We start from the raw sequence: 19,765 nt of genomic DNA on the forward strand, positions 1-19,765 counted from the left end.
GGACACACGCTGGGCTAAGCTGGGCAGAGGGGTCTGAGGCGGTGGCGTCTCAAGCCAAAACTGAGGAAGACAGCACTCTGACGTGAAGTGAGGTTTTCGCTCTCTTCCTTCTTCAATCTATGCCCTCCACCCTATTCCCTTTGACTAATTTTCCTTTCAGTCTATCTTCACTTTCTTTGGGGCCGTGTCAATCTTTTGAAAAGTACTCAGGAGTTAGATCTTATAATCTTTTTTATATCCCACAGAACTAGCATGATTATTATTTTGATAGTTAAAAATTTAGCTTTGTATTACCGTGGATGAAATTACATTTTATAAAAAATAATGGACTCTCCACTCTTACAGGAAAAAATCTTCAGTTTTTTAATAAAGGAAAAAGTCTAGAAGACCATACACAAAATATTAATAATAGTGATTATTCCTAAGTGTTAGTGTAACAGATGCTTTTAACATGCTTTTTCCACATTGAGAGTTTTATAATAAACATATTTGAATTGTATAACCAGGAAACAAATGGGATCAGAATTAATGCTGTTTACCACATTTCCAGCCTAGCAACCTTATGATTACACAGGCCACAAAGGTAAAAAACATCAAATTAGAACTCCCCTGTAATCTCAGACTAAAAAGGTTCATGTTTACATGCTCCTAGTATGTTCATCACCCAGAATTATTCCTTGTTATGGTGTATTGTTAACTGTAAAGCACTGTACAAAGATATGTTATTATAATTCACCTCTGGTCAATAAGATTCAAATGAAATTAAAATGTGAAATGACTTTTATTAGTGAGACTTGAGGTAGCAATGCATTCTAGTTTATTTATAGTAATGACAGTTTCTTTTTTAATTTATTTCTTTTATTTTGGGCTGTACTGGGTCTTTGTTGCTATGTGTGGGCTTTCTTTAGTTGTGGTGAGTGGGGGGCTCCTCTTCGTTGCAATGTGTGGGGCTTCCATCGCAATGACATCTCTTGTTGCGGGGCACAGGCTCTATAGAGCGTGAGCTTCATTAGTTGTGGCTCGCAGGCTTTAGAATGAGGGCTCAGTAGTTGTGGTGCACAGGCTCAGCTGCTCTGAGGCATGTGGAATCTTCTGGGACCAGGGATTGAACCCCTGTCCCCTGCATTGGCAAGTGGATTCCTATTCACTGTACCACAAGGGAAGTCCCTCATTCTAGTTCTTAAACATCCTCCCATTCTGTACACATTCTTGAAGTTCATTCCATGGTTACAAATTCTGACTTCTCTACTTATCATCCAACTCTGCTCTCAGAAGGTATCTGTAATCACAGTCCCATCATTTTAGAGTAATGAATGAAATGTTACTAATCTTCTCCAAATCAAAGGCCTCTTATCTATGTGCCTCTATATAAACCAGAAAATTCCAGGAGGCATATTATGGGACATAGAAGGAAAAGGCAAAGAACAAGTTTTATCTGCTTTTTAATTTATGGTGCTATCTACATTCTCCGCAACCTATCAGTCCCTCCTAACCTCTCTGACTCTCAACCACTTCACACTGTCTGTCCTTCCACCTCATCAACCAGAAAAACTCCAATTCTCCCTTCTTATACTGGGCTTATAATAAAGAAAACAACACAGTCATGCAGACTAGTGACATGACTGGTCTCCTACTTTAGGTAGACTATAACACTTTTATAATCTTATCTTTGATCAGCAAATTTTCACATAGCCTTCATCAATAATTAAAAACACTCATCATTTAAGATTCACACACACTAAGAGAGGCATACAAGAATGCACCTACTTCATCATCTCCCTAGTAAACTGACTAATGTTGACATCATCCTTTCTTCTGCCTCTGTAGTTTCAGAGGATAAACTATCTGTTCCATTTCCTATTCAAGACCAATCCCTCCAGCTATCTTGTGATCCACAAAATCTTATAAATTCCTCTTTAACTGACCCTTGACCCACTAATAATCTCATACACCTTTATTGATTTTCCCCCAAATTTACTGAGGTGTAACTGTATACCATCTTCAAGTTTTATTATGGATACAAACCCATGAAACCATCATGACAATCACAATAATGAAGATCCACATCACCTCCAAGAGGCTCCTCGTGCTCCTTTGTAATACACCCCTGTTTCTTTCCTACCCACACACAGCCACTGATCAACTGTCCACCACTACAGATTAGTGCGCACTTTCTAGAATTTTCTATAAATGGAACTAGGTAGTAAAGACTGTAACCACGTCCATATGCAAAGCTGTGGGTATGTCCAGGAACTATCTAAAAGACTCTAATTGCATAGCTCTTAAAACCATACAAGCAAGACTTAATGGCTAAAGCAGAGTTTTATTAAATAACAATGAGATATCAGTACAAACCTATTAGAACACTAAATCCAGAACACTGACAGCAACAAATTTGGCAAGGTTGTGGAGCAAAAGAAACTCTCACCCATTGCTGAGTCTAGTCACTTAGGAAGATAGGCAAACACACTATTACCAGGCAGTCCAGAAATTCTGCTCCTTGATATTTACCCAAAGGAATTGAAAAGTTATGTCTACACAAAAGCCAACACACAGGGTTTACAGCAGCTGTACTCATAACTGCCAAATCTTTGAAGCAACCAAGATGTACTTTCGTAAATCAATGTGTAAACAAACTGTAATACATCCAGATGATGGAATATTATTCAATCCTAAAAAGATATGAGCTATTAAGTCATGACAGATACGGATGAATCTTAAATGCCTATTAATAAGTGAAAGAAGCCAATCTCAAAAGGCTACATACTATAGGGTTTCAACTATATGACATTCTGGAAAAGGCAAAATTATGTAAACAGTAAAAGGATCTGTGATTACCTGAGGAGGTGGATGGTCTAGGATGAATCAATAGAACACTGAGGATTTTGAGGGCAGGGGAACTATTCTGCATGATATCATAATGGTGGATACATGTCATTAGATGTTTGTCCAAACCCATAAAATATACAATACCAAGAGTGAACCCTAATGTAAACTATTGTCTTTGGGTATCAACATAGGTTCATCAATTATAACAAACATACTACCTTGTTGGAGGAGGTTGATAATGAGTTAGGCTATGCATGTGTGACGGTAGGGAGTGTATAGGAAATCTCTAGAACTTATACTCAGTTTTGCTGTAAACGTAAAACTACTCTAAAAAATAAAATCTATTCAAAGAAAAAAGAACCATATAGCAATTTTGGAATTGAAAAGTAAAATAACTAAAATGAATATTTCACTGGAGAGAGGCTTAGGAGCATATTGAGCTGGCAAAAGATATAATCAGCAAATGAAGACAGGCAATTAAAAGTATCCTGTCTAAGCAATAAACAGAAAAAGAATTAGCAAAAAGCATCAGTGCGTCAGTGCCCTTTGGGACACCATCAAGACTAAAAACATACACATAATGGCAGTCTCAAACAGAGAGGAGAGATAGAAAAGGGCTGGAAGAATATCTGAAGAAATAATGGCTGGAAATTTCCCAAATTTGATGAAAAACATTAGTCTCTACACCCAAGAAACAACAAACTCCAATTAGATTTCACATCTACACATATCATAGTCGAATTGTCAAAAGACAAACACAAAAAGAAAATCTTGAGAGTATCAAGAAAATAACTCCTCACGTACAAGAGATTCTCATGAATTAACAGCTGACTTTTCATCAGAAACCATGGTGGCCAAAAGGCAGTGAGATAACATAGTCAAAGTGAAAAAAGAAAGACTGTCATTCAAGAAGTCTATATGTGGCAAAACTATTGTGCAAAAAACAAAGGAGAAACAAGTGATAAAAGGAAAAAAAGAAGAAATTAAGATATTCCTAAATACAAAAACAGAAAATTCACTCCTAGAAGATCTGCACTACAAAAAAAATACTAAATGGAGACTTTTGGTTAAAATGAAAGGACTTTTAAGTACCTTATATCTACACATAAAATAAAGATCACTGGCAATGGTAACAACATGAGTAAATAGAAGAAACAGCATTAAGTATATTTAACTATTTTTCTTCTATGTGATTTAAAAGACAACTGCATTAAGCAATAATTACAAAGCTATGTTTGTGAGCTTATAATGTACAAAGATGTACGCACTTAGCCACTATGCAATAACATACATGTTAAACTCATGTCGAAATCCCTATCATGTTGGGGCTAAGTCATCCAGGTAATATTAAAAAATCATTCAATTCAGAAACTGCATACTTTCTAAAGTTCTACTAAGCAAACCCTCAATAAAAATATGAAGACTGTATATGAGTTTCAGAGTTACGTTTTGTTAGCTTCTGCACAACAAGAAACAATGAACAAAATAAAAAGGAAAGTATGACAAGTACAAAGTATGAGAAGCTATTTGCAAACTGTTTATCTGATAAGTGGTTAGTATCCAAAACATATCAGGAATGTACTCAACTCAACAGCAAAAAGCATCAATATCATCATTCAATTCAAAAATGGGTAAAGGAACTGAACAAGGACTTCTTCCAAAGAAGAAGATACACAGATGGCCAGCAGATACATCAAGTGCACAATGTCATTAATCATCAAGGAAATACAATCAAAACCACAGTGAGGTATCACCTCACATCTGTTAAAATAACTACCACCATAAAGACAAGATGTAACAAATGTTAGTGGGGATGTTGAGAAAAGGGAATCCATGGATTCCTCAGAAGATCTCTAGAATTAGATTTTCATTTCCTAATAATCAATACCTTAAATTCAGCTATTTACCCAATTAATTCATGGACATTGACTTAATGCTGTATTAAATTATGGAACCCTAGCAAAATTGCATACCAGTGATATTCACATTGGTTGAAATAATACTCTATGAATTTTAGCAAGTTAAAAATCAATTATCAAATGTTCACTCTGGTAGGGCATTACCAATTTATAATTACTGGAAAAATGACAAAATGAACACTTTAAACAATAAATATATATTCTAAAGCAAACTAAGGATTATATAGAACTTTGTTGTTTATTCATTAATTTATTCAACAAGCATTTATGGGGCACCTGCTATGTGCCAGATACTATGCAAGAAACTAGGGACAAAAAGACAAGGTCCCTGCCCCCAAAGTGTACACAGCCTAGTGAGAAGCTTCCATTCTGAAATCAAAGAATTTATGAGTAGAAGGGATCTTATAGTTCCCTTATTTCAATATAAGGAAACTGAGACTCACAGCTAGTTTAAACCACAAAGGCAAACAGACACTCAGGTCTACAGAAATCCCGCCTCGTGCGCTCTTTGCACTACTCATTTTCTCATGAGTGATGATGGAGTGCTTCAATGTGAGTGAACTACAAATAAGGAGCTGTGAGTAAAACATGAGATAGTTACCAAACTTGAGACAGAAATGCCTAATGGATACGGACAATATGTTTAATAATTTAGAGACAGAAATTCCCAATAGATTGGTGATATCATGATAAAGGCTCAATAAGAAACTAAAGCACTAAAATAAGAAACTGAAGAACTAAAATAAGGTAATATAATATTAAGACTTCTAAGCCATAATTAGGATTTTGCCTCTGCTTACTGATTTGTAAAATGGAAATACTAAAAGTACTTATTTCATATGATTGTTAGGAAAATTAAATTAATACTTAAAAGCACTTAGTAAGCATAGTACCTGGTAAATACTCAAGAAATGTTAGGTGTTCTTATGGACAATCATTTCTTAAATGTACAGGTGTGTCATATAAAGATAAAAAAAAAAAAGAATGATCTTTAAGCAATTATCCTATTATTATGATAGTCATTTTTTTTAGCAACTAGCAAAATGTAACACTAAAACATGAACTCTTCAGAAAATGTTCAATATGCACACTAACTGTATCACCCCCTTCTCTATAAAGACATGTATCAGTCCTAAAATTACAGGAAAGATAGACATTAATTACTAATTTAAATTAATAGTTATACTCAATTATAAATTAAATAAATTTAAAAAATCATTCCGTTCTGTATTCTTAAGATTATAAATCCTAAATATAATTAAGAGAATGTTCAAAGATTACTTTTAAGTAATTAAAAAGTTTATGCAACTTTTCTCATAGAAAATTTTCTTAAACTAACATCTTTGAAATAACCATGCATTGTATATATTAATGAAACATTTATATTAATATCATCACCGAATATAAATAACAAAATAAATAACATTTATGTCCACTTACTGCAATCTCTCTACAAGCCGACATAGATATTCCTGTGCCTTCAATTTGCTTCAATGCATATTCTTTTTCATCTTTTCTGCATAGGAACAAAAAAAATTATTTATTTCTATATATTTTCAGATTCAAAATTTTAACTATAAGAAAAATGAAATGCACTAGCCTCAGTGATATGTAAACACTCTCACTATGCATGCATTGCTTATTATTTCTGATAACATTTCAATTATAAAATGTAAAATACCAAAAGAAATTCATGTCACAATGAAAACATTAGATCGAGCCAAAACACAAACTACAAAATTGAAATGGAACAGGATACTAAACACAACACTGGTTTCAAAAAGTAAACAAGCATAAATATAAACTCAAGCATATTGTAAGATAATTCTACTGTCTTAATTATCTAGAGTCTATGAAAGCATTCTGTTATGAACATTAATTTGAAAATAAATGACAGATGTAAACTTCTATATTTATTCAAAATAATTTCACAGTGTAAGACCCATGTAATAAATGGAGGAGTTATAGAAGAATGTTGACCCACTGTGTGTGTGTGTGTGTGAGTTAGTCACTCAGTCGTGTCTGACTCTTTGCGGCCCCATGGACTGTACCCATCAGGCTCATCTGTCCATGGAATTCTACACACAAGAATACTTGATTGCTCTTTCCTCTTCCAGAGGATCTTCCCGACCCAGGTATCAAACCCAGGTCTCCTGCAATCCAGGCATATTCCTTACCATCTGAGACACCAAGGAAGCCTTGTTGACTCACTGAGGCACACTAGTTTTCACCAAGGATAGGCAACATTCAAAAGCCCTAAGACCTCAACCAAAAGCCTTGGAAAGACTTCAAAACTAGCCACCAACACCTCATTCTCAAGATCCCTAGGAAAAACTTGGTAGTTCCAGTGAATTTTCCAATTAATGGAGGTAGGATTAGGAATTCTGGGAGACTCTGGTATCAGTAGTTACCAGGGTGCTTAACCAAGGGAAGACAGTGGCTCAATAATGGGGATACCATCCATAAAAAGAGTATCAATGAGTGTCCAGTGCAATGAGGTATCTTCGGAGTACCAACAACAGGAGCAGCCGAAGCAAGGCCCCAGCTGAATGTAACAAATGTGACTCCTATCACTGGTTATTCTGACAAGAGGAGTATAACCCATGCCCTCCGAGTTTTGCCTTTTGATTATATTAGAGCTTCAACACTGTATCATCATATCATAAAGATTTTGTCAAATGATAGTACCTCAGTAGTGCCTCAACGTCTTACTTACCTATTGCTCATTTTCCCCACTCTGCTTACTAGCAGATAAAGCAGTTTAAGAGTGTATTCATAATATGCATTTTAAAATATCATTTCATGTGCATTTTAAAGATTTTCACAATCATCTGTGTTTTGGGCAAATAATTGAGTTATGGTTACTTTTTCCAACAGTCTGAATATTATATACATTTTTCTTCCAATATATGGCATTCAGGAAACAAGCAGCATTTTGATTAACAGAATTTGCACCACATGTCAACAGACTGTTCTGCAATTACTAAAATGATAATCATGAAAATCATTAGAAACATGAAAATGTTTATCATACACTGCTGAGAAAATATATAAATTATACTGTATTAAAAAAATACACACACTCAGATATACGAGTGTGTGTGAATATATTGAAGGTGAAAAGTGAAAGTGTTAGTCAGTCGTGTCAGACTCTTTGTGACCCCATGGACTGTAGCCCATCAGGCTCTTCTGTCCATGGAATTCTCCAGGCAAGAATACTGGAGTGGGTTGCTATTTCCTTCTCCAGGGGATGTTCCCAATCCAGGGATTGAACCCAGGTCTCCCGCATTGCAGGCAGACTCTTTACCGACTGAGCCACCAGGCTTGAAGACCACTGAAGGTGATACATAAAAAGAAAAACACTTGTGTTAAGATGTAGAAAGTTATGTTAACCAGCTTTAGTACTAGTATCATATTGTCTCTTAAATTAGAGGGGAAAAGAAAAAAAAGTAATTTGACGCTTTGAAAACAGTTGACTATTAAAATAATCTTTAGTATTTTCAAAGTAATATCTTAGGCATGTTTCAGACATGTTTTAAAGAGCAACGTCAAAGATAGGTGATCCCATTTTCCTTTTCTTCTTTCCTATTTCCTCCAAACATAAAACAAAACGTTTTTCAGACCACCGAGAAGACACTAAGAAGTATCAACACCAGCAGCAGGTGACTGAAAGTAATTAAAGCCAAATATCCCCCCTACCTTGAAAATATGTGTGGGTATGCCTGTGAAAGCGTATTGTCTGAGATGCTTAACACAATACTTACAATGCAAATTTCACACAATCAATAATTAAATTTACTATCAGGTATCTACTACTGAGTATTTAATTAAATAAATTCCTAAAGTTAAAAACTATTTCTGACAAAATCTTCACATGAAATTATACTTTTATTTTTAAAGAAATATTCCAATCCTCAGTTCCCTAAATGAAGTGCTCCAGAAGCTCATGTAATTGCATAGTTTTATTTTTAATACTGTAAAGAATATTACACAATCTGGATAGGTTATTGTTGCTATGGAAACTATAAGATTTTTGCAGTAAGTCAAAAAGTGCAAAATTAACACATCACATTAATGACTTATGAATTTCACATCCAGGCTGTCAAAGGAATTTGAAAGCTTGAGCAGAATAGATTGAAGCATAGGCCTCTTGCTCTGAATTATATGGATAGGATCTATGAACAAACCCAGTAATTATTTCACTTAATAAGTTTAAATATAACTTCCATCTGCTAAATTAATAAAATACTCAAAGATCTGCAGACTTGAGGCTTATCTGCAGCTTTTGTGTTGAGAATGAAGGAAGATGCATACATGATTACCAGTTCTCTTCTATGTTAACTGTAGATGATAAAATGATGATGTGGCACCTCTGAGGTTCACCATATGAAGAACTGGCAGAAACCCAGAGGGCATATGGACTCACTTTCATCACTGCACTATGTCAATGCCAATCTGTGGTCAGATGCCAATACCTTAGTTATGAAAACTGAAGATCTGTCCTTTCCCACAATGCCCACAAGTATTTTGATGACTAGCACAAGGGACACAGAAGCTTTATCGCTCCCATCCCATGTGAGAGCCCCTCTCCAGGAGTTCATGTGAAAATTCATACCACACAGCTCATATGTGTCAGGCACAGATAATATGAAGTATCATAAAGGTATAATTTACTCTTTTACCTGAAAAGGCTGAAACTCAGGTGAACCTGGCCTCCATGGCTATGATGACCTAGCTTTTAGAGGCAGCTTAATTCTTTCTTAAAACTATTTTATTTCTAAAATAAAAGAAGTTATTATTTACTATAATAAAGACAGATAAAGTAATTCCAAAGCCTTCAGGGAAACTGCTTGCTAAATTTTAGTGTATATTAGATACTACAGTTAGAGCAACTGCACATTGAAAATAATTAAAGGAGTTTACTAAGTAAATCCAGGTGAATTAAAAGTAAATATATAGTATAAACCTGGTTTTATTTAATACAGAATGCTTTAAAGACATTTATCCTGGGACTTCCCTGGTTGTCCAGTGGTTAAGAATCTGAGCTTCCACTTCAGGGGGTGTAAGTTTGATCCCTCATCAGGGAACTAAGATCCCACATGCCATGCAACAGAGCCAAAAAGAATAAATTAAAAAAAATGTTTTAAGACATTTCTCCTATACATCTGCAATTTGTATCAAAAGCATGCCAGCTTCCTTCTCAGCATTCATCTCTCACACACACACACACACACACACACACACACACAAAGTTGTTCAATGGGAACATTATATAACAACAAAATAGAAAAATTAATTTGGCAGAGACTGAGATTCTATTACATTTTCCGTCTGAGACACTATGTTCTGGAAAACTCCTGATGCAAGCAATTCTATAGATAGTAGAAAAAAATAAGAAGCACATACTTGTGCAAATTGTAGAAATGGCAGCCTTAAAATGAAAGCTTTATCCTAGTTAGAAAACTAGGCTCAATGGGAAATTTTAAATGCAATTCAGGGAAGAACTTCTCAAGCCTCAAGAAGCAGGTTCATCTTTTGACTGAAATATTAGGAACCAGTTTAATGAAAAACATAGTCTTATATCTTTTAGAAATGCTCAAACTTGGTATCCAGCGACCAGTCACTTTTAGCAAGCTGAAGAATCATTCAACAGCCTGTATGCATGAGTGCAGTTAAGATTTGGCCAAACCTCACTTGTTATAATTAGACATGTCCAGGGCTTTCTGGCTCCTATCAATAATACTACCAGCTGTCCAGCTCAGCCTGGGCCATCTTTGGTCCCAAGAATGTATGACAGACAAACAATTTAGAAGACTCTTTTAAGAAAAGATGAGGGAGGCAAAAACCACAATATTTTAATTAGCTTCCAATTAAAATAAGTTAAAAAAAAAAAAAAGAAAAGATGAGGGAATTCAAGCGCAAGCAAAGTCGAGGGAAATTTTTCAGTCTTCAAACTACAGGGTTAAAATCCTTTTTGCTTTGAAGGAAAACAGAAGGTCCTTACTATTTTATTTTACATCAAGCAACAAACAAATGCAGAGTCAATATTTTACATTCCAACACTGTGCCAAATTCTGAGGATGAACAAAATTAGAGACTAGCTACCCTAGATATCAGCGTTCACAACCCACCTGGAAAGAGATTTTGAGTGAGTAGGAAACATAAACAGGTAACTCTGATACGACTGCCTCTGTGCCCAAGATATATGCACTATAAGCACAGAGAAAATGCCACTGGTATTTAAGGAAGATAACTACAGAGTAATGCCGTTGAGGGAAGAGTTTCCTGGAAAGAGAAGGGACGATGGGAGGGTCAGAGAATTTCAGGCAGAAGTAGGGCATGAAAAAAACTAACAGAGGCATATTCAGGAAAGAGCTGGTATTCAGTATAGCTGGAAGCTGAGGGCACGATGACAAAGGGCAAGAGACGAGATTAGGTTGGAAAAGAAGAGGGAAGGAACCAAGGAAGTGCCACAAAATAACGTGTACTTCATATGTAAACAGTGAGGAGCAAAAAGGTCAGAAGGGGTCTAATATGCTACTGAGGAAGGGCAGAGGGCAATAACTAAAAGATCCAGAAGGAATGAAGAGGCTCAGCCAAAGCAGAAACGATGCTCAGTCATGGATGTGTCTCATGGTGAAAGTCCAAGGTTGTAAAGAACAATATCGCATAGGAACCCAGAATGTTAGGTCCATGAATCAAGGTAAATTGAACTTGATAAAACAACAGATGGCAAGAGTGAACATCAACATCTTAGGAATCGGTGAACTAAGACGGACAGGAATGGGCAAATTTAATTCAGATGACCATTATATCTACTACTGTGGGGAAGAATCGTTTAGAAAGAAATGGAGTAGCCCTCATAGTCAACAAAAGACTCTGAAATGGAGTACTGGGTGCAGCCTCAAAAATGACAGAATGATTTTGGTTTGTTTCCAACGCAAACCATTCAACATCAGTAATCTATTCAACCGTAACCATTCAACAGTAATCTAAATCTATGCTCCAACTACTAATGCTAAAGAATCTGAAGTTGACTGGTTCCATGAAGACCTACAAGACCTTCTAGAATTAACACCAAAAATTATGTCCTTTTCATCACTGGGGACTGGAATGCAAAAGGAGGAAGTCAAGATACACCTGAAGTAACAGGCAAGTTTGGCCTTGGAGTACAAAATGAAGCAGGGCAAAGGCTAACAGTTTTGTAAAGAGAACATACTGGTCAGAGCAAACACTCTCTTCCAAAAACACAAGAGACAAGTCTATATGTAGATATCACCAGAGGGCCAATACTGAAAACGGATTAATTACATTATTTGCAGCCGAACATGAAGAAGCTCTCTATACAGTCAGCAAAAACAAGACCTGGAGCTGACTGTGGCTCAGACCATCAGTTCCTTATTTCAAAATTCAGACTTAAATTGAAGAAAGTAGGGAAAACCACTAGGCCATTCAGGTATGACTTAAATCAAATATTTTATGATTATATAGTGGAAGTGAGGATTTGATTCAAGGAATGAGATCTAGTAGACAGAGTGACTGAAGAGCTATGGACAGAGGTTCATTACACTGTACAGGAAGTGGGGACCAAAACCGTCTCAAAGCAAAAGAAATGCAAGAAGGCAAAGTAGTTCTCTGACAAGACTTAACAAATAGTTGAAAGAAAAGAAGCAAAAGGCAAGGGGAAAAAGGGAAAGATACACCCAACTAAGGGCTTCCCAGGTGGCGCTAGTGGTAAAGAACCCACCTGTCAATGCAGGAGACTTAAGAGATGGAGGTTTGATCCCTGGGTCAAGAAGATCCCCTGGAGGAAGGCGTAGCAATCCATTCCAGTATTCTTGCCTGGAGAATCCTATGGACAGAGGAGCCTTGCGGGTTACAGTCCATAGAGTCGCACAGAGTTGGACGCTACTGAAGCTACTTAGCATGTATGCATGCATACCCAACTGAATGCAGAGTTCCACAGAATATCACGAATAGCCTTCTTAAGTGAACACAGGCAAAGACACAGAGGAAAACAATATAACAAGAAAGACCAGAAATCTCTTCAAGAAAACTGGAGATCAAGGGGACATTTCATGCAAGGATCGGCACAATAAAGGACAGAAACGACAAGGACCTAACAGAAGCAGAAGAGATTAAGAAGAGGTGGCAAGAATACACAGAACTATACCAAAAAAGTCTTAATGAACCAGTTAATCACGATAGTATGGCCACTCACCTAGAACCAGACATTCTGGAGTGTAAAGTCAAGTGGGCTTTAGGAAGCATTAAAACAAAGCTAGTGGACGTAGTAGAATTCCAGGTGAGCTATTTCAATTTGTAAAAGATGATGCTGTGAAAGTGCTGCACTCAATATGCCAGCAAATTTGGAAAACTCAGCAGTGGCCACAGGACAGGAAAAGGTCAGTTTTCATTTCAATCCCAAAGAAAGGCAATGCCAAAGAACATTCAAACTACCATACAATTGAACTCATTTCACACGCTAACAAAGTTATTCTCAAAATCTTTCAAGACAGGCTTCAGCAGTACATGAACCGAGAACTTCCAGATGTACAAGCTGGGTTTAGAAAAAGCAGAGGTGGATGAAACTGGAGCCTATTATACAGAGTGAAGTAAGCCAGAAAGAAAAACACCAATACAGTATACTAACGCATATAAATGGAATTTAGAAAGATGGTAACAATAACCCTGTGTACGAGACAGCAAAAGAGACACTGATGTATAGAACAGTCTTATGGACTCTGTGGGAGAGGGAGAGGGTGGGAAGATTTGGAAGAATGGCATTGAAACATGTAAAATATCATGTATGAAAGGAGTTGCCAGTCCAGGTTCGATGCATGATACTGGATGCTTGGGGCTGGTGCACTGGGACGACCCAGAGGGATGGTATGGGGAGGGAGGAGGGAGGAGGGTTCAGGACGGGGAACACATGTATACCTGTGGCGGATTCATTTTGATATTTGGCAAAACTAATACAATTATGTAAAGTTTAAAAATAAAATAAAATCTAAAAAAAATAAAATAAAAAAAAAAAAAAGAAAAAGCAGAGGAACCAGATCAAACTGCCAATATTTGTTGGGTCACAGAGAAAGCAAAGAAATTCCAGAAAAACATCTACTTCTGCTTTATTGACTACGCTAAAGCCTTTGGTTGTGCGGATCACAAGAAAATGTGGAAAATTCTTAAAGAGATGGGAATACCAGACAGCCTTACCTGCCTCCTGAGAAATCTGCACACAGGCCAAGAAGCAACAGTTAGAACCGGACATTGAACAATGGACTGGTTCCAAATTGTGAAAGGAGTATGTTAAGACTGTATATGGCCACCTTGCTTATTTAACTTATATGCAGAGTACATCACATGAAATGTTGGGTTGGATAAATCACTATCAAGATTGCCAGGAGAAATATCAACAACCTCAGATGCAGATGATACCACTCCAATCGCAGAAAGTGAAAAGGAACTGAAGAGCCTCTTGATGAAGGTGAAAGAAGAGAGTGGAAAAGCTGACATAAAACTCAACATTCAAAAAACTAAGATCATGGCATCCAGTCCTATCACTTCATGGCAAATAGAAGGGGGAAAAGTGGAAACAGTGACAGATTTTATTTTCTTAGGCTCCAAAATCACTATGGACTGACTGCAGCCATGAAATTAAAAAACGCTTGCTCCTTGGAAGAAAAGCTATGACAAACCTAGACAGCATATTAAATAGCAGAGACAGCACTTTGCCAACAAAAGGTCCGTATTGTCAAGGCTGTGGTTTTTCCAGTAGTCATGTACGGATGTGAGAGTTGGACCATAAAGAAGGCTGAGCATCAAAGAATTGATGCTTTCCAACTGTGGTGCTGAGGAAGACTCCTGAGTTGTCCCCTGGACAGCAAGATCAAACCAATCAATCCTAAAGGAAATCAACCCTTAATATGAATTGGAAACACTGCTGCTGAGGCTGAAGCTCCAATACTTTGACCACCTGATGTGAAGAGCCAACTCACTGAAAAAGACCCTGATGCTGGGAAAAACTGAAGACAAAAGGAGAAGAGGGTGGCAGAGGATGAGTTAGTTAGATAGAATCATCAACTCAATGGACATGAACTTCAACAAACTCTGGAGACAGTAACGGACAGAAAAGCTTGGCGTGCTGCAGTTCATGGGGTCACAAGAAGTCCGACATGACTTGGCAACTGAATAACATTAGGGGTGACAGAATTTAGTAACTAATTTGATTATGTAGGTGAAGGAGAGAAAGACTATGAAGATGGATGAAACTTCCATTTTGTCTAATTGTGCCAATAACAACTAAGCAGAAAAATGATAACATGAATAGAGACCAGTAAATACAAGATTTTATCTTAATGGCAAGCAAAGTTATGTACAAAGATTAATCTTATTAGAAAGGACTGAGATTAGAGGTATGGAAAACAACTAGGAGATTACTGCAATGAAAGTGTGACAAGGAAAGACCCTGGATCAGCATAACAGAATGTTAGCTTCCAAAAGGGGCTTACGACAATCCTGTTAAAACCTCCTCATGAAAATGAAGAAGCTAGGCTAGCAGCCAGAAGCAGATCTCAGATGAAACCTTCCAAGCACAACATTCTCCAAAACAGAATGGCAATAGTAAGACTGGCAAAAAGAAGGAATACTTGTGATAGTCATTTTAGAAGAGGAATTGGCAGGACCAAATGAACAAATAATGAAAATTAAGAAGTCTGAATCCAGGATAAGTCTGGGTTTCTGAGCTTGGTTGATGCAGAGGATGATACCATTAAGGAGACTCGGGTCACATCTCTGAAGATTCTTCAGCTTGTAAATCTTTCTTTTAGCTAGAAAGAAAAACTCTAATCAAAAATAAAATATCTGAGAAGTCCAAAAGGGAGATGCCCTAAAGATGTAAACAGGCATATATACAAATATTGAATCATTACAGTGTTTTACACCTGGAACTAATATTGCTTGTCAATATACCTCAGTTAAAAAAAAAAAAAAAATTTACTTAGGGAGTTTCAGATTTAAAGGACTTGAGCCCACAGATGTGATACTGGATTGGAGGAAGTAGCACATAGATAATTTTTTTGGCACCTCAAAAAGAAACTGAGTCAACATGGGAATGAAGAAAGGAGAAAAAGAGAGCAGGAAGAAGAAAGAACAATTTCTGAACTTCTGTCTCACATCCCTTAAGAAAACAAACAATTCTATGAATTCGTCCTTTTTCTTTGCCAAACTTTAAGAACATAATTCAAATTAATGAAATCACCAGAAATACAGTACTCTTTCTCAAGACTGTTTTGGCTATTCAAGGTCTTTTGTGTTTCTACACAAACTTTTAGATTTTTTTGTTCCAGTTCTGTGAAAAATGTTATTGGTAATTTGATAGGGATGGCATACAATCAGTAGACTGCATTGGGCAGTATGGTGATTTTAACAATACCGATTCTTCCCATCCAAGAACATGGTTTATCTTTCCACATGCATCATCTTTTTTGTGTGTCTGACAGATTTTGGAGTACAGATCTTTTGCCCCCTTAGGTAGTTTTATTCCTAGGTATTTATTCTTTTTGTTGCGACGGTAAATGGAACTGTTTCCTTAATTCATCTTTCTGGTATTTCAATGATAGTGTATAGAAATGCAAAAGATTTCTGGGTACTTATTTTGAATCTAGCAACTTTACTGAACTCATTGATGAGCTCTAGTAGTTTTCTAGAGGCATCTTTAGGACTTTCTATGTATACTATCATGTCATCTACAAGCAGTTTTACTTCTTCCTTTCCAATTTGGATTCCTTTTATTTCTTTTTCTTCTCTGATTGCTATGCCTAGGACTTCCAAAACTATGCTGAATAAACATGGTGAGAGTGGGCATTCTCGTCTTATTCCTGATCTTAGAGTGCTTTCAGCTTTTCACCACTGAGTATGATGTTAGCTGTGGGCTTGTCCATAATTGTTTTCTTCAAGAAGAATGCTGCCATAAATCAATGTTATATCTCTTTCCCTCAATATGTGATGATTTGGCTTAGCAATTTAAGAGGCTTCCATATCTCATAGAAAAAGAAGAACAAAACAATATGGAATAAAAACTTGGAAAACAAAACTAAAGAAGTATCATTTAGTTTTACACTGGTAATTCTGAATTACTCAATATCACTCTATATTCACTCAGCCTAGCAGTATTGAGTCCTTATTTGGAAACCCTTTACAAAATAAACGATAGTGATACTCTATCATATAGCTACAACAATTATCAACACATGGCCAGTCTTATTCCTACTACCTCCACTTTTCTTGATTATTTTGAAACAAAGCCCAGACGTCATATCATTTGACTTGCCATAAAATTCAACACCATAGCATTGTTAACTAGCAGGATTTTTAATTTAAATTACAATATTCCTTCAAAAATAATCCTAAAACATTAAAAGTCTTGTACAGGGTTAACCAACTCAATGGACATGAAATTGAGTGAACTCCAGGAGATAGTGGAGGGCAGAGGAGCCTGGAGTGCTGCAGTCCATGGGGTTGCAAAGAATCGGACCAGACTTGGCAAATAAACAACCACCACCACCACCACAGGGTATTGTTATTATTTTGTATTCCCCTTATTAACAAATAATGTCAAATAATACCAGCACCTTCTTTATGTTTCATCTGCCATATACTTTACCTACTCATTCTCTAAACATCACCAAAGTACAGTAAAAGTCTCCCTTATTCAAGTCCAGTACTCCCTTGCAACATGGAAATCTATTTTTTAACCTCCATTCTTTAGAAAGACCACTTATATTTAATCTCTTTTCTTAAAACTGATTTATTAATTAATATACTTCTCTTTCTCTAAACAATGTTCATTTTATACTATTTCATTCAGAATTCTAATTCAGATAAACATTTACTATTTTAAAAGCTCTAAAATAATAAAATTTCAGAAACTCCTATTTATGGCAAATTCTTACTGCTCAGAAGTGATTTTAATTAAAACAAACATATCTGCAGTAATGCTTTATGATTCAGGTATCAAAAATAGGGGCTTCTTTGGTGGTCCAGTGGTTAAGAATCCACCTGCCAATGCAGGGGACATGGGTCAATTCCTGGTCCAGGAAGATTCCACACATTATGAGGCTGACTAAGCCCATGCACCACAACTATTTAGCCCGAGTGCCCCAGAGTCCATGCTCTGCAACAAGAGAAACCACAATGAGAAGCCAATGCACCACAACTAGAGAGTAGCCCCCACTCACTGCAACTAGAGAAAGCCACACCCGGCAATGAAGACCCAGCGGAGACAAAAATAAACAAATATTTAAGTGTTGTTTAAAAGATGATGCTGTGAAAGTGCTGCACTCAATATGCTAGCAAATTTGGAAAACTCAGCAGTGGCCATAGGACTGGAAAAGGTCAGTTTTCATTCCAATCCCAAAGAAAGGCAATGCCAAAGAATGCTCAAACTACCACACAATTGCATTCATCTTACATGCTAGCAAAGTAACGCTCAAAATTGTCCAAGCCAGGCTTCAACATTACGTGAACCATGAACTTCCAGATGTTCAAGCTGGATTTAGAAAGGGTAGAGGAACCAGAGATCAAACTGCCAACGTCCATTGGATCATCAAAAAAGCAAGAGTTCCAGAAAAACATCTACTTCTGTTCTTCTGACTATGTTAAAGCCTTTGACAGTGTGGATCACAACAAACTGTGGAAAATTCTGAAAGAGATGGAATACCAGACCACCTGACCTGCCTCCTGAGAAACCTGTATGCAGGTCAGGAAGCAACAGTTACAACTGGACATGGAACAACAGACTGGTTCCAAATCGGGAAAGGAGTACACAAGGCTGTATATTATCACCCTGCTTATTTAACTTAGATACAGAGTACATCATGAGAAACATTGGGCTGGATGAAGCACAAGCTGGAATCAAGACTGCCGGGAAAAATATCAATAACCTCAGATATGCAGATGATACCACCCTTATGGCAGAAAGTGAAGAAGAACTAAAAAGCCTCTTGATACAAGTGAAAGAGGAAGAGTGAAAAAGTTGATTTAAAGCTCAACATTCAGAAAACTAAGATCATGACATCCGGTCCAATCACTTCATGGCAAATAGATGGGGAAGAGTGGAAACAGTGGCTGACTTCATTTTTTTGGGCCCCAAAATCACTGCAGATGGTGATTGCAGCCATGAAATTAAAAGACACTTACTCCTTGGAAGGAAAGTTATGACCAACCTAGACAGCATATTAAAAAGCAGAGACATTACTTTGTCAACAAAGGTCCGTCTAGTCAAGGTTATGATTTTTCCAGTAGTCACGTATGGATGTGAGAGTTGGACTATAAAGAAAGCTGAGGACCAAAGAATTGATGCTTTTGAACTGTGGTGTTGTAGAAGACTCGAGAGTCCCTGGACTGCAAGGAGATCAAACCAGTCCATTCTAAAGGAGATCAGTCCTGGGTGTTCATTGGAAGGACTGATGTTGAAGCTGAAACTGCAATACTTTGGCCACCTGATGCAAAGAGCTGACTCATTTGAAAAGACCCTAATGCTGGGAGAGATTGGGGGCAGGAGAAGGGGACGACAGAGGATGAGACAGTTGGATGACATCACCGACTCAATGGACCTGAGTTCAGGTAAACTCCGGGAGCTGGTGATGGACGGGAAGGCCTGGCGTGCTGTGGTTCATGGGTCACAAAAAGTCGGACACGACTGAGCGACTGAACTAAACTCAATCATTAGCAGATATTTAGTGTAAACCAATTACTTTATATAAACTATCATCTTCCTTTGAGAACTCATGATCTCAAGTTAGACTCACTTGCTACAGAAAGTAAAGTAACATGGAATATCAGACTTTCCTTTCAGAAATGCTTTACCAAGCATGTGCTATGTGCCAGGCTTTGTGCTCTAGGAACAGAAGAAAAAACAAGATGATTCTTTCCCTTGTGAACCTTTACACTGAGAAACACAAAAGCAAGGCATACAATCTGATAAGCACTATAACAGACGAATGTGCAAAGTACAT

General features: G+C 36.9%; 1 protein-coding gene across 5 annotated transcripts in view; it reads right to left on the reverse strand.

Annotated features, from left to right (window-relative positions):
• Positions 1 to 19,765, reverse strand: part of CDK19 (cyclin dependent kinase 19) — a 172,146-nt gene that overhangs the window by 101,970 nt on the left and 50,411 nt on the right. For 4 of the 5 annotated variants that reach the window (XM_044924406.1, XM_025294721.2, XM_006071819.3 and 1 more), the window contains one exon: positions 6,189 to 6,264. The exons of the other annotated variant lie outside the window; for it this stretch is intronic. In XM_044924406.1, coding sequence (XP_044780341.1) covers positions 6,189 to 6,212 — 24 coding nt within the window. In that variant the 5' untranslated portion in view covers positions 6,213 to 6,264. The remainder of the gene's footprint in view (positions 1 to 6,188; positions 6,265 to 19,765) is intronic. 5 annotated transcript variants of the gene reach the window in all.

The sequence above is a fragment of the Bubalus bubalis genome, chromosome 10, assembly GCF_019923935.1.
Source record: "Bubalus bubalis isolate 160015118507 breed Murrah chromosome 10, NDDB_SH_1, whole genome shotgun sequence".
In the NCBI taxonomy this organism is placed as follows: Eukaryota; Metazoa; Chordata; class Mammalia; order Artiodactyla; family Bovidae; genus Bubalus; species Bubalus bubalis.